The sequence below is a fragment of the Lepidochelys kempii genome, chromosome 8 (assembly GCF_965140285.1).
Source record: "Lepidochelys kempii isolate rLepKem1 chromosome 8, rLepKem1.hap1, whole genome shotgun sequence".
In the NCBI taxonomy this organism is placed as follows: Eukaryota; Metazoa; Chordata; order Testudines; family Cheloniidae; genus Lepidochelys; species Lepidochelys kempii.
The window spans coordinates 87335839-87355325 of NC_136387.1; the positions used below are offsets into that span (position 1 = coordinate 87335839).

Genomic DNA, 19487 nt, shown 5'->3' on the forward strand with positions numbered 1-19487 from the left:
TGTAATCATGTCAACCCTTACTCTTTGAGCAAGGAAAGTGGACACTGAGGGTTATCTGTCCTGCTGCACTCCATGGAGATGAGCAGGGGACCCAGGTGCTGATTTTATTCATTCATTTCACTATCAGTAGTTTATCCCCATAATCCTGCTTCAGAAGGAAACTGAAATATTTTCAAAGAAATCTCCAAGCAGCAAGCAATTTCCCTGTTCTCAAAGAGGTGGGATTTGTCTACCCTCCCCTGCATGGACTCTCTCTGAGTCTCTCAATGAAGGAATTGGCCTGGGACTCAGGGACAGGTTTCCCAGAAGCTATACCCTCTCTCTTGCATGTAATCCATATAGGCTAGGTAGATCTGTGTTTCCTTTGGAGGTCTCAGCCTTGGGGCCTATTATCCCTTTTCGCACTTTCTGGTGTTGGCAATGCCCATGGTGTGTCCAGTGCCCCTCCATCCATGACCCATGGGGAAGAAGAGAGGGAGACAAAGACTGAGCTCTGTAGTCAGAGGCATGGCTGCTTGTGCAGGCTAGAGAGACTCAGGTGCAATCTTCTATCCGGTGCACTGCCCTTCTGGTTTCACACCACTCATGGAGATGGGAGACAGGTGGCTGCTTGCCCCTGGAGCCACCTTTTTTCCAGTCTTGCCTGGCTACTGGCCTGTAGGAGGGTGGCACCAATGCAACCCCATCAGGCTTGGGCTTCAAGGGAAACTCTACTCACAGAGCTGGCCAAGCTCCATTGGAGACACTTGATAAGGGGATAAGTAGGACACTCAGGCCCTTCCATTTACTTCTGGATTTACGCAGCCTAGCTCTCTCCCTGGCTTTATCTTCACTATAAAAAAAGTTGTATTCTTAACTCAAAATAGCATGTCCTGCCAGCTCGTGCAAAAACTATATCCTGCCTTGTCTTTACTAGGATTTTACATCAAGTTACCTAAGTTAAGAATAGGCCTTTTTTCCTAGTGAATACAAGCCCCCTGAAGTCTGCAGGGGCAACAGCCACTGCAAACACCTTGGAAGGGGAAGTGGAGCCAAGGGGACAATCTCCCCCAAAGGCGAATGCAGCCCTGGGACGTGGCTGGGAGTTGGACAGAAATTTATGAACCAAATTGTTAGTCAAAAATTTTGAAAAAGTTTGGAATTTTCCTCTGAAAAGCTCTACAGCAGGGAGGTCTGTCTGAGTCATGGGCCACTTTGTAGACAGAATAAAATGAAGGGAACTTAATGGGACAGAGTATCCCCCCGCTGTTAGTGACTGACAGATCTAGTTCTGCCCCTAAAATGGAAACAGGATGAAGAAACATATATGTGGACCTTAGCACGATGAAAATCTACTGTAAGATTCACTGTAAGTCACTGTAAGATTCACAAGAAAGCAGGAGTAGGAATCAAAATATATTTTAAAAACAGTTTTGACCAGAATAAAATGATTCAGGTGTACAGTGCCAAAAATAGTTGTCTGGGTTTTGGTTTTGGGATCTTCACCTACACCAATAATGAAAATCTGCTAGAAAAGAATATTCAATTAGCTAATATTGTTACAGTGAAAAACTGAACATAAACAAATCCATGCTATGGTACTGTCATCTGTCTCTTAATCACACCATAATTCAAGCTGAAACTGGAATATCACTAAAATTGTTTTAATTCCAACATTCAGATTCATTGTTGACTTGCTAAATGGTTAAACTATTTGTCATATGATTTTATTTATTTTTAAATCTCACTTTATCTGCTACTGTATATTGTGCATTGGGAACATATTAATCCTTATAAAACATAAAATGAATTTCAGGTTCTATAGCTATTTTATGCTATCTAGGCCAAATTATGGCAGGCATTGCACACAGATTATATTGGAGGATGGGGATGAAATCTTTACTGACCACAGTGAAATGTCAGAGAGCCCACTAAAAGGAGTGAAACTACTTTGGATGTAAACAGAAAGCAAAATTTAGTTCATTTGTTTTAGAGTTTTCTAGAAGAGTAATTTTTTCATTCATTTAGCATTAAAATCTTATTACAGCAATGCTATGCAAAATGTTCAAAAATTTCACCACAAAATTTCAAATTATTTTACTGTTGTGTTCTTACCATTTTTACTGATGTCAAGTTCCTTGAGATTAACTAAACTAGCAATAGTGGTTGGCAGGCTTGAAAGGTCGTTGTCTGGTATACTCAGTTTACGCAGAGCTTGACAGTTGAACAATTGCTACAACATGAAACAGAACAATTGCAATTAACATGTTTTAGTAAAATTCAGTTTACCATTGTTATTTACACACGGATGCAATAATAACTGTATCATAAAAATACTCTGAGGACAGCAAAATAATAAGCTAAAAATAACCAATCAACCTATATTAAAACTGTTTGGGAAGACATACTTACATATTACATTACACTTTAAACAAGGAAGATTACCCAGAGATAAATGTGCTGCTTACAAATAATTCCTAATGAAGTATAGTTTTAAAATGGACCTTTATAAGTTTATGAGTGCGATTATATGCTGGGGTTGCTCATGATAGCAGGGGACTGGTCTTGATGATCCAGGAGGTCCCTTGTAGTCCTATAATTTTATATCAATCATAGAGCTATTTGAAAATTTTTCAGCAGAGCTTTTTTCCATCAGAAAATGCAAATTCTTCAAAATAAAAATGTTTTATGTGAATGTGTCAATTACGATGAAATTTTTGATGGGAAAAAGATGAAATATTCATTTCAATTTTCTCAGTGTATTTCAGAATTGCCAATAAGGTAAAATGTTTCATTACAACTTTATATTTCAATTCAATTTGCTTCAACTTTTATATTATATTAAAATATTCATTTTAATATATTATTATTTTTCATAATTTTCACTCCATAGGAAATTTTGAAAGTTCTGCTTTTTGTTCCAATTCAAAACAATTTTTTCCAAGTGCTGGAATTTCCCATGGAACAAAATTTCATTTTCTGACCAGCTCTAATCAATATATCATATGGTATGCATTTATACTGATGTTTCTTCCATGTAATAGCAGTTGTTATCCAACTACAGCAACTTCAAACCCAAGATAAATAGTAAAATAATGGAGACAATACCATACTGAGCAAGAGATGTCTCTAGGACTAGAATGTGTCATTTAGACACAGTCCATTGTAAGGGGCAAGTATAGAGCTTTTTTTATGAGGAGTAAGCAAGCTGCACCTTTAAGATGGGGAAGCCTGCTCTCCATCACTCACTCAATCCATTCCTCAAGCTGGTGCAGGTGTGGGGGTGAAACCATAGCACACCCTCCTCCCTTGGGGTGGTTTGTGTCCCCCCATGGATGCATGCAGGGAACAGTCCACATGCTCTCCAAACACAGGGACTGTGTGCTCCTATTAGTATAGAGGACATATTATGGAAAAATAGACTGGGAGAGGGGAGGACAGGAAAACTCAGTCCTTGCCTGGCTGGCCTGACTGTTAAAAAACTGATGTCACCAGAAGCACCACCCTGCATACAGCTGGCTTCAGACATCTGCGAAGTGACCTCTCCCCTAGCCACCTATCATACAGACTGCATATATCTTGCAGTGCATAGGTGCTTAACCCCAACCCCTCATTTCTGTACTGCAGATTCTTAAGCTGTTATCTTGTAAAAATGAGTTTGTTATTACTAGTCACATTAATATGATTAGAAAACAAGTTTACCCAGTGGTCTTGGATTCCAAAAGAGCTTACTCTCCTTTGGAAGAATCTTCATGACTCTTCAGAAGTTAATGATATTTTCAAAACAGTTTTGATACCTCTTTTTTGCAATGTTTCATATCCAAATGACGTTTAAATTTGTACCCAAATGTCTATTTGAGAATGTAGCTTGATTTGATTACCAAACTGAGCAAATAAAGGAAACTGGGTAGCAGGGAATTAATCCACAAATGATGCTCAAAAGCTAATGTGAACTAAATAAGTCATTTAAAGTAAATTTTAGCTCATTTTCAGGCTTTCACTTCTTTTGAAAACACTATAACTTTACATCTGAGCCTTTTAATAACAAGAACCCTCTGTGTTGCTTTTCAAGGCAGTCTACTTTCTCCAAAACTGGAAGTCCAAAACCAGCTTTAACCCAAATGGGTATCACACGAATAGAATATAGGCAGAATGAAACATATAGGACAATGACCACCACGAATTTCTAAGAAATAGGAGTGTTTTTTTTAATTGAAAGGCTTCCTTTAGACTTCCTCTATGCATTGACTAAGACTTTTGCTGTTAAGCCTTCTCTTTTCCTTTCAACAAAGGCATTATCCTAAGAATTGCTTTTATGTTTATTACAAAAATATCATACTAGGGCTGTCAAGCGATTAAAAAAATTAATCACAATTAATTGCACTGCTAAATAATAGAATACCATTTATTTAAATATATTTGGAATTTTCTACATTTTCAAATATATTGATTTCAACTACAACACAGAATACAAAGTGTACAGTACTCACTTTATATTTATTTTTTATTATAAATATTTGCACTGTAAAAAACAAAAGAAAAAGTATTTTTCAATGCACCTAATACACGTACTCTTTATTATGAAAGTTGAACTTACAAATGTAGAATTATGTACAAAAAAAACCTGCATTCAAAAATAAAACAATATAAAACTTTAAAGCCTACAAGTCCATTCAGTCCTACTGCAGCCAATCGCTCAGACAAACAAGTCTGGTTACAATTTGCAGGAGATAATGCTACCTGCTTCTTGTTTACATCACCTGAAAGCGAGAACAGGAGTTTGCATGGCACTGGTGTATCCGGCATCACAAGATATTTACATGCCAGGTGCACTAAAGAGTCATATGTCCCTTCGTGCTTCAACCACCATTCCAGACGACATGTGTCCATGCAAATGACATGTTCTGCTCGACAACGATCCAAAGCAGTGCAGACCGACTCATGTTCATTTTCATCATCTGAGTCAGATGCCACCAGCAGAAGGTTGATTTTCCTTTTTTGGTGGTTCAGGTCCTGTAGTGTTGCTCTTTTAAGACTTCTGAAAGCATGCTCCACACCTCACCCTCTCAGATTTTGGATGGCACTTCAGATTCTTAAGCCCTGGGTCAAGTGCTATAGCAATTTTTAGAAATCACACATTGGTACCTTCTTTGCATTTTGTCATATCTGCCCTGAAAGTGTTATTAAAACGAACATGTGTTGGGTCATCATCCAAGACTGCTATAACACGAAAAAAATGGCAGAATGTGGGTAAAACAGAACAGGAGACATACAATTCTCCCCCTAAGGACTTCAGTCACAAATTTAATTAATGCATTATTTTTTTAACAAGCATCATCAGCATTGAAGCATGTTCTCTGGAATGGTGACCAAAGCATGAAGGGGCATACAAATGTTTAGCATATCTGGCAGTAAATACCTTGCAACACCAGCTACAAAAGCGCCAAGCGAACGCCTGTTCTCACTTTCAGATGACATTGTAAATAAGAACCAGGCAGCAGTATCTCCCGTAAATGTAACAAACTTGTTTGTCTTAATGATTGGCTGAACAAGAAGTAGGACTGAGTGGACTTCTAGGTGCTAAAGTTTTACATTATTTTGTTTTTGAGTGCAGTTATGTTACAAAAAAAATCTACATTTGTAAAAATCTACACTTTCATGATAGAGCTTGCACTACAGTACTTGTATGAGGTGAGTAGAAAAATACTATTTCTTTTGTTTATCATTTTACAGTGCAAAAATTTGTAATAAAAATAATATAAAGTGAGCACTGTACATTTTATATTCTGTGTTGTAATAGAAATATTTGAAAATGTAGAAAAACATCCAAAAATATTTAATACATTTCAATTGGTATTCTATTGTTTAACAATGTGATTAATCATGATTAATTTTTTTGAGTTAGTCGCCTGAAGTAACTGCGATTAATCGACAGCCCTATATCATACCCATGTAGAGGGACATTTTCATTACAAAATTAAGAAAACTTACACTTCTAAAAAAAAACTATTACAGAGCTGGGGTCTAGGACACATACTGTTTACCCCTGCTCCCAAACCTATTTGTGCATTTCTGCTGTCTAGCCACTGGTACAAAAAGGAAACTGCTCTCAGGAGAACAGTGTATTTCTTAATAACACTATGTACAAAAACACACTCCTTTAGAATGCAGATAAAAATCAGCACCACAGCATTCCCTGTTTCTAAGAACTGCAGCATTTCTAGAGAGGACTATGGAGTCACATAAATATAGATACCATATGGACTGTAGCTACAATTTCTAGCCACTAGAGGTCTTCATTACTTCAAACTAATACATACATCCGATGAAGTGGGTATTCACCCACAAAAGCTTATGCTGCAATATGTCTGTTAGTCTATAAGGTGCCACAGGACCCTTTGCCACTTTTAGAGATCCAGACTAACATGACTACCCCTCTGATACTAATACAACAGTAAGCTATGGTATTTCACTAAATCATAGAAATGTAGGGCTGGAAGGGAACTCATTGAGAAGTCATCAAGTTCTGCCCTTTGCACTGAGGCAGGACCAAGTAAATCTAGACCATCTCTGACAGGTGTTTGTCTAACCTGTTCTTAAAATCCTCCAATGATGGGGACTCCGTAACCTCCCTATTTTTAACTACCCTTTTACTTAGAAAGCTTTTCCTAATATCTAACCTAATCTTCCTCACTACGGATTAATCCCATTACTTCTTGTCCTAACTTCAGTGGACATGGAGAATAATTGATCACTGTCTTCTTTATAACACCTCTTCACATAATGAAGACAATCAGGTCTCCCCAAAGTCTTCTCAAGACTAAACAAGCCAAGTTTTTTTTAACCTTTCCTTATAGATCAGGGTTTTCTAAGCCTTTTATCACCTTTTGTCACTCCCTTCTGGACTATCTCCAATCTGTCTACATCTTTCCTAAAGTGTGGCACCCAGAACTGAACACAATACTCCAGCTGAGGCCTCATCAGTGCCAAGTAGAGCGGGTCAATTACCTCTTATGTCTTACATACAACACTCCTGTTGACACATTCCAGAATGATATTAAACTTTATCACAACTGCATTGCACTTACGACATTGGGGTTTTTTTTAAGACAATTGTCATTATTCTGGTGTTCTCACTCCTTTCTTTCCTTAGAACCATGAAATCTTTCATTTCATGATCACTTTCACCCAAATTGCCTTCCAGCTTCAGATTCACAACCAATTCTTCACAGTTGGTCAGGATCAAGTCTAAAACGGCTGCCCTCCATTCAATTTTCTGAAACAAAAATTGTTCCTAATGGATTACAGGAACTTATTGGAAATTTTGTATTTTGCATATTACCCAGATGTCTAGGTAATTACAGTCCCCCACTACTATCAGATCTTGTGTTTTGTATTTTTGTAAAGATAGTAGACCCCTACCATGATGTCACCCCTATTTTCCCCCTTTTATCTTTCTCCTGATATTAGTAATATTATAAAATTCACAAATTGTTATCTTCTCAGTTATATTTATACAGACTCATTTGACAGAGGGTGAACTATTTTTACAAAAATTAGAAAAGAGGTCCAGAACTTCGGAAAGTTTGAGAGCCACTGAACTGTGATCAGGCATTTGGACTGGTGAATAAAGAAGCCTAGTGAAAACTAATTTCCATTAAGAAAATTATTTCTTCTGGAATAATTCTATAATGCAACACTCTCAGAAAGAAATTATAAGTAATAGCAGCAATAAGGCAAGGGTGGGAATACATTTGAACAGGCACAAAATTACTTTAACAGCCATTTAAAACCTTATTAAACTTTTAGACTTTTATAATTGTGCCATTAGAACTCAAACATAATGATCAGACAATATGTCTTTATAGAATCATAGACTCAAATATATGTAGGGCTGGACGGGTCACTGGGAGGTCATCTAGTTCAGCCCCATGCAGTGAAGCAGGACCAAGTATACCTAGACCATCCCTGATAGTTATTTGTCTAACCTATTCTTAAAAAGGACTGGGATTCCACAACCTCCATTAGAAGCTTATTCCATTGTTTAGCTATCCTTACAGTTAGAAAGTTTTTCCTAATATCTAAATTAAATCTCCCTTGCTGCAGATTAAGCCAATTACTTCTTGCACTACCTTCAGTGGATTTGGAGTATGATTGATAACTCTTAACTCTATAACAGCCCTTAATATATTTGAAGTTTGTTTTTATTCCTTTTAGGCAGGAAAGTAGTGATGCTAATGGTGCTGTGATTTAGGTTACACAGTGGATTATTCTATAATTCTCAACTTCTTGGTTTCATCAAATAGATCTTGAAGGCTCTCAGTGCAGCTATAGTAAGGTAAAAATATTGTTCTTTAGACTCTACAGATATAGACATAAATTAAGTCAACATAAAATGGATTGGTGAATGGAATGGAATGGGAAAATTAAATGTCAGGATGACAAAGAAATATTACTTTTAATTTTTTTTTCAGAAGTGCAAACAGAGCTCATTGTTGGGCAGATTCACAAACTATCCAACTCTCCCTGCTAAAATAATTATAACCCAGTTGGAAAATTCAATGCAGAGGAACTTGCAGGTAATTTATAATGCCTACACACTTATGTACATGAGCTGTACTTCACCAGGGCCCTCGCCTTATTAGACAGAGAAGGATTGCATATTTTCATGGGATGATCAAGTCTACTTTGAATATTCAATTTCAGTGCAATTTTTAGCACCACTGATCCACTGTGTACTTTTTTTAAATAAAGAAGACATAGCCTTTGAAATGAAAAGGATCTCCAATTTATCACATACATTTCACCTTGAAACAGGACAGTATGCTCCTTTAAAGGCCTATGTGAACAGGGAGCAGGGGAGTTGGGCTTCCTTCCTGTTCTGGTACAAGCAGGTACAGAGAATCATCTGACACAGCTGGAGAGCATTCAATGATTGGGGCTGATGATTCCCACCCAGGGGATATAAAGGTGAGCCCCAGATCCATGAGAGCAGGGAGGACCAAGTGAGGTCTTGGAGTACATTCTCCTGTAGCTGCAGCGGAAGGCTGTGAGAGGGAAGGAAAGCCCTACAGACCCCTAGCTGGGGAAAGGTCCAGTGCATCAAGTTAATGGTTGAAGAATTATTTGAATTATCTTAATTGAAGAACAGAACCATTTTTTATTGCTCCAGTTTCTTTTTTGTATTAAAGAACAAAGCCCAAAAGAAAAGGACACAGAATTAACTGGTAGTGGCCAATTGTTAGTCCCCTGCACTTATATTAATTTAAGATGAATTATTTTTCAGTTCTACATTTTTCCAGACTAGAAGGAACTAACATTTTTTTTCATTTTATATACAGGTTATAGGATTTCTCCTCAATTTCTCTACTTCCTATGCAATATAATGAAGAAAATGTTCTTGCAGAAAAAAATTCACATTTGGATAAGTTACATCCCTATTTTACTGAAGAAACAATACAGTGTTATGTTCCTTTCAATTTCACTAGGTACATAAAGAGGATGTCAGCCTGTTCAACTATATTTGTACAAAGCCTTCACTGAATCACCTTATCCTTTTGAAGTAGCTACCCTATTTTAGGATTTTTCATCTGCTACAAATTAATGCGTCACCCAGCCAAAACCTAAAAGCAAACTGCCTTCTGCAGTGACAAGCTGACTTACAGCCCCCATTCATTTCAAACAGGCAGGGCTGGATTACCCAATAGGCAGAGTAAGCATGTGCTTAGGTCACCAGCAAAGCAGAGGGCACCAAAAAAAATCTCATTTTTTTGGAAAAAATTTGATATTTGGTATTTCAAAAAAAGCATCAAAGTAGACATCATGGGAAAAATCAGAACTTTGTTAGACTTCCTTATGCTCCACTACACACTCTTCCCCGTTTTTCTGTTCTCTTTTTATTACTTATCCCCACCTAAACCAGGGAGGCGTCCTATTAACATAGATCGAAATAATGCGAGGAAATCAGATCCTGTCATGTTTTGCAATAAATTTATGTTTTATTATTGATATATTCTTCTGTACTTGATTTGTTTTTTCTTTCTTATATATATATAATAGATATACATAAAAATAGTGTATGTTGTGTAATTTTTTTTTTAAGTTCAGAGATAAGATAACTGAGATAAGGGGCAGGATGAAACGTAACCAACCAAGTAGAACACAGAAATGTAAACTGGGGGAAGAAAAGAAATAAAAAACTAGTGAAATTTTCCAAAATCTTCCGGAGCTGACATCATTTTTCAAAGCGAATCCATCAGAAGCAACATCTTCTCTCAGTAGCACAGACATCATTCCAAAACCTGTAGGTGTTTCAGAGACTGACCCTTCTTTTATTGGTGAAACAAACACCATACCAGAACATTTGGATGTGTGAGAGACTGTAACTGATCATCCTACTCCTATAATGGCTTATCACAAATGTGAACTCATGGGGTTTTCAAGTCCTGCCAGTCTTTCCCTGAACAGGGAAAGGACTCATGAAAATATAGTCCCAATTGCAACAGTAACTCCAGGACATTAAAATGAAAAGTGAGAAGATTAAATCCGTAGATTCAGCATGAAGACTACCTGAGCATAACATACCAGAATCGCAGAAGGAATGGATAACTTAAAGAAAACAGGGAAGCAGAAAAATCCAGAGAAAAGTATACTTGAAGGGCAAGTGTAAGAGGTCATTCAAGCCAAACAAATGACTATCAGAAATTGGTAAGAAGCCTGCACAATAACTGCTGGATGGTCAGGGAGTAAAGGAAGCAATCAAGGTGGATAAGGAGATTACAGAGAAGCTAAATGATTTCTTTATATCTTTTTTTAAATCTGTAGAAAAACACAAAAGTATCTGAGTTAATCAAGACTAGAGAAAGCCTTGAATCACTTCAGAGGCACTTAAACCTCAGTGAATGACAGACAGAATTCAGTGTTAAAAAATGAAAATTAATTCTCTCTGGAATAAAAAATTTGAACTCCTTATGCACACTAATGGACAAACTCAATGAAAACTTTTGCTCAATGTGTTCGGTAAAAGGAATGCAATTGAAAGTACTGAATATACTACAATGTCATTATATAAAACAATGGTACACTCTCACTTGGAATATTGTTGACCTTAATTTATAATAGATATGGCAGAAACAGGAAAGGTTCAGAGATGAGTGATAAAATGGATCTGAAGCATGGAAAGACTTTCATCTGAAGAGAGAATGTAAAGACTGGAACTTCTGGGTTTATGGAAGTGATTATTAAGAGAGGACATAACAGAGTTATTAAAAATAATGAATCTTATAAAGAAGGCAAATTGGGAAGTCCTATTAATGTTTTAATATGATACAAGAACAAGGGGAAGTTCAATAAAACAAATACAACAAATTTAAAATGATAAAAGGAAAATTTTTACAATTTTATAACCACAAAACACCATTGAGGGGAAAGGATTGAACATCTATAGATACATTAACTTGGATTATTTTCTTGGAGGTTCTGCTTGTTTGTTTGTTTTCATTAGGAAGAAATATAAGCTCCAACATTTCATATAATAAAACCACCACTAACTGAAAACGGTTAAGAAGAAAATTCTGCTTTGAGCAGGTTATTCCATTATCTTTTACTTGTTACTAAAGTCCGCTATCATGTTCTCCCTTAATCTCCTCTGTTCCATACTAAACATACCCAGTTCCTTCAGCCCTTTGCTCAGATGGCTTGCATTCCATCCCTTGGATCATCTTTGTCACTTGCCTTTCCAGTTTTGTTACATCCTTTCTATACATTGGTGACCAAAATTGGACACAGTACTCCAGCTGAGGCCTAACCACTGCCGAGTAGAGTGGTACTATCACCTCCTGTGACTTGCATGCTATCCCTCTGTTAATGCAACCTAAAATTGAATTTGCTTTTTTGCAACAGCATCATGTGGTTGACTCATGTTGAAGTTGTGATCCACCACAACTCTCAGATCCTTTTCAGCAGTGCTGCTGCCAAGCCAGTTGTCCCCCAATCGGTATTTGTGCATTAGGTTTTTCTTCCATAAGTGTAGCACCTTACATTAGTCTTTACTGAATTTCATTTTGTTGTCTATAGCCCAGTTCTCCAATTTATCAAGATCCCTCTGGATTTCAGCTCTATCCTCCAAAGTGTTTGTGTCACTCCCTCCCAGCTTTGTGTCATCTTCAAATTTGATCAATATGCACTCCCTATTCCAACATCCAGATCATTAATAAAGATATTACATAACACTGGACCCAGAACAGATCCCCATGGAACCCCACCTGAGACTTTCTTTCAGTGGGACATCATTCCATTAATAGCTACTCTTTGTTTGCAGTTGTTTAACCAGTTACATATCCACTTAATGTAGTTCCGCCAAGCCCTCATTTCTCCAGCTTTCTTACCAGAATGTCATGTGGGGCTGTGTCAAGAGCCTTGCTAAAGTCCAGGTACATTATGTCCACTGCATTCCCCCTATCCACTAAAACAATCACCCTGTCAAAGAAGGAAATCATGGTGGATTGGCATGATTTGTTCTTAGTAAGTCTAACCTGGCTGCTAGTGATTATGCCTTCATCCCCCAGACATTCGCAAACTGAACGTTTTATACATTGCTCTAGTAGCTCCCCAGTATCGAGTGTAGGCTGACTGGTCTACAGTTCCCTGGCTTAAGATAGGTACTACATTAGCCCTTCTTCAGTCTTGTGGGACCTCTCCTAACATCCATGAGTTGGCAAATACTATTGCTAGTGGCCAGTTGAGAGTGCACAAAACCTCTCCAGTTCAGATAGTCAATTAGCAGCTCTCTCTTGCTCCCCTCTATACTTGATATTGACTTGAGTTTTTGCATTTTTGTCCTTACTGTTTAATAGACTGCTCAGTGGGATGAAAAAGCTAATGTGGCCTTGAAAGCTTGTCTGTAAACTCTTCTTTCAGTTTCTTAAATGTGGTCTCTCCTCATCACTCTAAATCATCACTCAAAATTCTGAGAACTCCTATGCCTTTCATTCACTATCATTGTCATAAATATAAAGGGAAAGGTAACCACCTTTCTGTATACAGAACTATAAAATCCCTCCTGGCCAGAGACAAAACCTTTTCACCTGTAAAGGGTTAAGAAGCTAAGATAACCTCGCTGGCACCTGACCAAAATGACCAATGAGGAGACAAGTTACTTTCAAAGCTGGAGGGGGGTGGGGGGCAAAGGGTCTGTCTGTCTGTGTGATGCTTTTGCTGGGAACAGATCAGGAATGCTCTTCAGAACTGATGTAAAAAGTTAGTAAGCAATCTAGCTAGAAATGCGTGAGATTTTCTTTTGTTTAATGGCTGGTAAAATAGCTGTGCTGAATGGAATACATATTCCTGTTTTTGTGTCTTTTTGTAATTTAAGGTTTTGCCTAGAGGGATTCTCTATGTTTTGAATCTGATTACCCTGTAAGGTATTTACCATCCTGATTTTACAGAGGTGATTCTTTTACTTTTTCTTTAATTAAAATACTTCTTTTACGATCCTGATTGCTTTTTCATTGTTCTTAAGATCCAAGGGTTTGGGTCTGTGTTCACCTATGCAAATTGGTGAGGATTTTTATCAAGCCTTCCCCAGGAAAGGGGGTGTACGGCTTGGGGGGATATTTGGGGGGGAAGATGTCTCCAAGTGGGCTCTTTCCCTGTTCTTTGTTTAACGCACTTGGTGGTGGCAGCATAGGGTTCAAGGACAAGGCAAAGTTTGTTCCTTGAGGAAGTTTTTAACCTAAGCTGATAAGAATAAGCTTAGGGGGTCTGTTATGCAGGTCCCCCCCCCCCAGGTCTGTACCCTAGAGTTCAGAGTGGGGAAGAAACCTTGACAATCATTAATTAGCTTTCTAAAAGTTAATACTTCCTCTCAGCTTCTGGAGACTGATCCAGCTTTAAGAATCCAGCAGATGATTTTCTAATTCTCTGTTGCTTGTTCACACTTTGCCATCCATAATAACATGTATAAGATAACTGCCATACTATCTCACTGTATTTGCTATGGTGCTGATTCACTGCAGTTCCACAATAATCTTATAAAATGCATTGATTCAAGGTAGTTCTTCCCATCAAAAAGTACAGATAAAATAATAGGGTCCAAATTGTGACACATAGCCAGTGGCCCAACTAGGTGGCAGTCAGATACAAGGCATCTCAACTGGGCACCCAAAGCTTGAAGCACAACGTTATTGAACAGTTCTGAATATTTTGGCCTTAATAAACAATTCTGTTGATGGAGCACATAAGAATTGCCAGACTGGATCAGATCCAAGGTCCATCTAGTCCAGTATCCTGCCTCTGACAAGAACCAGATGCTTGAAAGGAAGGTGTAAAAACCTTGTAATACGCAGATATGGGATAATCTGTCATGCACCTAGGCCTCCACCTGATCTCTAATAGTTAGAGATTTGCTTAATCCCTGAAACATACATTTAATATCCCTTCCAAAATTTTTATTGTCATTAAACATGACTAAGGCTAAGATTTTGTCACAGATATTTTTAGTAAAAGTCACAGACAGGTAACGGGCAATAAAGAAAAATTCATGGAAGCCGTGACCTGTCCATGACTTTTACTAAAAATATCTGTGACAAAATGGGGACCAATAGGTGCCCACACTGCCTGCAGTGGGGCAGCTGTGCAGTGGCTAGGAGCTCCAGGGGCCTGGATTGTGTGTCAGAGCTCCAGGGTCCCCCCTTCCATGGATGGGAGCTGCCGGCGCCCCTGCTGCCTGCAGCACCTGAGGGCTACTGGGTTCCCCCACCAGCCACAGCGGCCAGGAGGTGTATTTCCTTTTCAGAGTGGATTTTTCACTTGAATTGGATTTTTTTTGATAAAATGCTTTTTGAGGAAAAAACCTATCAAAATATAGTTTTAATTAAGATACATTGTAGCTCAAAGATATCTCATCATGGAATAGGGATTATAAATTCTAATTCTATAGTATGAGACAATATATTAACGTAATGTTTAAGAAAAGTTTTGTAAATGAGTTCCAATAGTTCATGGATTTGGGACCCAATCTTACGGAGTTCCACAGGCTTCTGTATAGATTACTTAGGTTAATCTTTCTATCTACCCACTGGGACTCAGTGCTCAGTCTAGAAGATACCATCAGAGCTGCTTAGTTTTGCAGTTCTCAAGCTGTGGATTTGTGTCTCCAGAGATAACATGCTTGTTAACAGCAAAAATGTTTTTAAATAAATAAATAAATATGTAGAGGTTAGAAATAACAGACCTCAACCCTATTGTCCCTCTGCAAATTTGTGTACACATATCTCTTACCTCTATCTAAAAGTGCAAAGTTTCAAAAAGATCAATTAATAGAAGATTGGGGGAGGGGCGGAATAGATCTGGACAAGGAGAAGAAGTCTGGAGATAAATGTGAGAAGGGAGGGAAAGCCAGTAGAAACAAAAGTGAAACTGTTTGAGCAGTATATTCCAGAAGTCTTGAGATCTTTCTGAGTGTAGCCTTCATTGATTTGAGATCTACCATACCATTCTCTCACTAGAAGGGAAAACCTATAATGGCAACAGGCCATAAAAGAGACCCAGTTTGGGAATATTTTAATGAAGTTCCTCTACCTGTGGGTAAGACAGGTATGTATGCAAAATGCCAATAGTGCAACAAAGAAATGCAAAGCCTGGATGCCCAAATGAAACAACATCAAGAGAAGTGTTCCTTCTAGGGCAGAAGCTGCATTAAAGATGATGAAAGGAACATGTCTGAACATACAGGATCTTCAGCTTGGTAAACTTTTCAATTTCATACTTCTTTCTTAAGGACTGCCTGACTTCCCTCTGGACTATTCTTGAATTCTCATGTTTGAGAAAAAAATACAGTTGTTACTCTATGGTACTATCATTTTAGATGCAGTTGTGATAAAAAATAAATAGCTGAAATAGGCAGATCTTTCTTTCACAATTTCACCTTTAAAGTCATACTGAGTGTCAGTGAATGCAATGAGTAATACTAAATGAGCAATATGGTAATAATAATTAAATAACTGCATTGACTTATTTTGTTTAGGAGAATCCATCCTCAACATACAGGATTCTGAAGACTATCCACCTTCAAGATCACCATAATTTTCTATAGTTTCAGAAAAAAAAAAAGGAGGACTTGTGGCACCTTAGAGACTAACAAATTTATTTGAGCATAAGCTTTCGTGAGCTACAGCTCACTTCATCGGATGTTAGTCTCTAAGGTGCCACAAGTCCTCCTTTTCTTTTTGCGGATACAGACTAACACGGCTGCTACTCTGAAACCTATAGCTTCAGAGTTATCTGCCAATGATAGTGTTTCAATCACATGTATGTCACATAGCCACAGATTATCACCTGTAGCAAAAAGAAAAAAAATCTGCATCATCCAGAAACAATCATAGATAAGTTTGTGATAAGAACCAGCAGATTACAAAAAGAGATAATTGATGAAAAAATTGTCCGGTTCGTTTATGCAACAAACTCTCCTTTCCGTATGATTGAGAACCCAAACTTCATTAACACGGTTCAGTCATTAAGACCAGGATACAGTCCATCCAACAGAGCAGATGTTGCAGGCAAATTGCTGGATAAAGTGTATGAAAGAGAAATTGAGTAGTGTGCAAAATGTCTAGAGGGTGAAATTATTAACCTAATTCTTGATGGGTGGAGCAATGTCCACAATGACCCTGTTGTATGTGCTTGTGTGACAACAGAAGAAGGGAATGTCTTCCTTACAGAAACAATTGATACATCAGGAAATGCACACACAGGAGAATAGTTACAAGAAGTAGCAGTAAAAGCTACAACAAACTGTGAAAAAAAATCAAATGTCTAGTAGGCAGCTTGCTCACAGACAATGCTGCAAATGTATCCAAGATGAGAAGAAATTATTTAGAAGAGAGTGAAGAGAGTTCCAAGCTAATAACATACTGTTGCAGTGCTCATTTGATGCACCTCCTAGCCAAAGACGTCAGTGTTCCAGAAATAAAGGCTAATGTTGTTGAAATTGAAAAATACTTCCATAACAACCACTTTGCAGCAGCTGCTCTGAAAAAGGTGGGAGGAACCAAGCTAACTCTCCCACAAGACGTGTGATGGAACTCAGTAGTGGACTGTATTGAGCACTATATCAAGAACTGGCCTAATCTGATGACAGTGTGTAAACAAAATCGTGAAAAAATAAATGGCACTGTCACAGGCAAAGTTCTCAACATAGGACTTAAGAGAAATGTTGAACGCATGCTGAGTACCCTGAAGTCTATTTCTGTAGCCTTGACCACAATGCAGATGCTGACGCTGTTGAAATTTGGAAGGAACTGAGTGAGATCTTAAAAAGAGAAATATGCAATGACAGAGTTAAATTACAAACATTAAAAAAATGAATGGGACAAGCACTATCTCCAGCTCATTTTTCTGAAAATACTCTTAATACTCGCTACCAGGGTGAAACCTTAACTGCTGAAGAAGAGGAGTTGGCTCTGACATGGAGATCCAGCAATCATCCCTCCATAATGCCAACTATAATAAACTTCAGAGCTATGGGTGAACCATTCAAGAAATATGTTTGCTGATGATGTTTTAAAGAAAGTCACACCAGTGAACAGGTTGATGTCACTTAAGCACTTGGATTCAGAGACTGTTGAAGTGATACTCTCACTTTTAACAGCAGTAGCATCTTCTGATGGTGTAGAAACAATATTTTCTTCCTTTGGACTAATTCATTCCAAACTGAGAAATCGTTTGGGACCTGAAAAAGCAGGAAAGCTTGTTTTTCTTTTCCAGATTATGAACAAACAGGAAAATGAAGGTGAAGACAATTGAGTTAGCTGCAGAAGCCAATATTTTAAGTTTCTCATATTGACCTGGCTGACATAGTCAATTTAATTTTTGTTTTTTTAAAAAATATATTTAACTATTTTAGTTAAAAACGATTTTAACAAACACAAACCTGATTTTAAAAAACTTGAATGTTTAACTAAATTCAAAAATTCATATGCTTGTTTCATTAAATATTATATGTTTGCTGTTGAAGAAAAAAGGTCCAGAATACATAACATTGTTGTTTTAGTTAAATAAAACAATTTAAATATCTGTCTGGTGATGTTCTCCTCCTAATACAGCATGGCAAGAAAATCCTCCAAATATTAATGATTAACCTGTTGAATTGGAGATATTTATGAAGTCACTGGGAGGTGAACTATTTGCTTCAATTACCTTTGGTAAATGAAATAACCAAACAATTATTCACTTTCTGATATAGCTGTAAAACTAATCTGAAAAGTTTTCAAAATAAATCACTTTAAAAATGTATATTGTGAAGGTGATTGAAAATGAAACCTTCATCTATCTCTGAGTTGTAAAGAATATGTATTAAGGTTATTACAACCAAGAAGAATGTACTTTCATGTAGAAATCCATGATTAAATTGAGTCTTCCTGACTAGTGATTTAAATCGTGATTTAAATCAATTTGATTTTAATCAAATCCATCCTGTTCCTTTTATCAGTTTTGAATTTCCCACTTTTTTATTTCATTGAATGTCCCCTTAGTATCACTAAACAGAAAAAGATGCTCCCAATCTACATTTTCTGTACTGTGTACTAGAAGGAATAGAATCCTGCTCAATCTCTCTTAGTATGTTGGCTCTGCAGAGCTAATGGAAGAAAAATACATAAAAAACAAAACAAAAAAAACAGTAAAAATATATTGTAAAAGTAAAACCTGTTCTATCAGAAGGTGTTATTTTTATACAGAGCCTCTTCAAAATCTAAGTTCATTTTAAATGCTCATTTAATAACACAACTTGTATTTCTCTATTACAGAAAGAACAGTATTTACCTTAGGTAGATCTTCAATTTGATTGGCATCTAGGTAAAGCTCCTCTAATGTCCGTTCTAAGTTAAAAACCTCCTTTGGCACCTGCTGTAGGCTGCAATGGGAGTAATCTAGCACAGAGATGATTTCTTCTTCACCCCGGAAACATCGGCATGGCACCAGACGGCCAATAATTTTCCTTTTGGTTGTCATCTCCAAACACTGCACTAAAGGAAAAGAAAATAATTACTGTTTTCTAAAATCATCACCATATTTGATAATATTAGTATTACTACTATTACTAAGACAGTAGTTTAATAATAAAATCTTCTCACTTGCATATGCAATCTGAATTATATATGTCTTGGAGTCTATTTTTCCATCCTTATAGGATTAGAGGAAGGGGGATTTATATATGTCTGCATTAATCCTGTGTCCATAAACCCCTTCACCTGGCAAAGAGTCAATGGCAGGCTTTGTACTTTATGCTTTGGTCCATTATCATCAACTTAATTAAAACTAGCGGTGGTACTAGTTTTAATTCTGACTGTCTATGACTAAAATATATAGTTAACCCATGTGATTTTTTCTGGATTTCAAGACAGCATATGATTTTTTTCTTTCTACAGTCGCTGGTTGGGTCTGTTTGTTTTTTGCACTTTCATCAAGATGATAAAAACCCATACAAAACAATTGGTTACAAAACTACTAGT

General features: G+C 37.2%; 1 protein-coding gene across 1 annotated transcript in view; it reads right to left on the bottom strand.

The window, feature by feature from the left end:
• The window catches only part of LRRC7 (leucine rich repeat containing 7), a 386471-nt gene that overhangs the window by 228539 nt on the left and 138445 nt on the right, over positions 1 to 19487 (bottom strand). The window contains exons 3-4 of the mRNA XM_073357368.1: positions 18799 to 19001; positions 2095 to 2212 (exon numbers count right to left, since the gene is read on the bottom strand). Coding sequence (XP_073213469.1) covers positions 2095 to 2212; positions 18799 to 19001 — 321 coding nt within the window. The remainder of the gene's footprint in view (positions 1 to 2094; positions 2213 to 18798; positions 19002 to 19487) is intronic.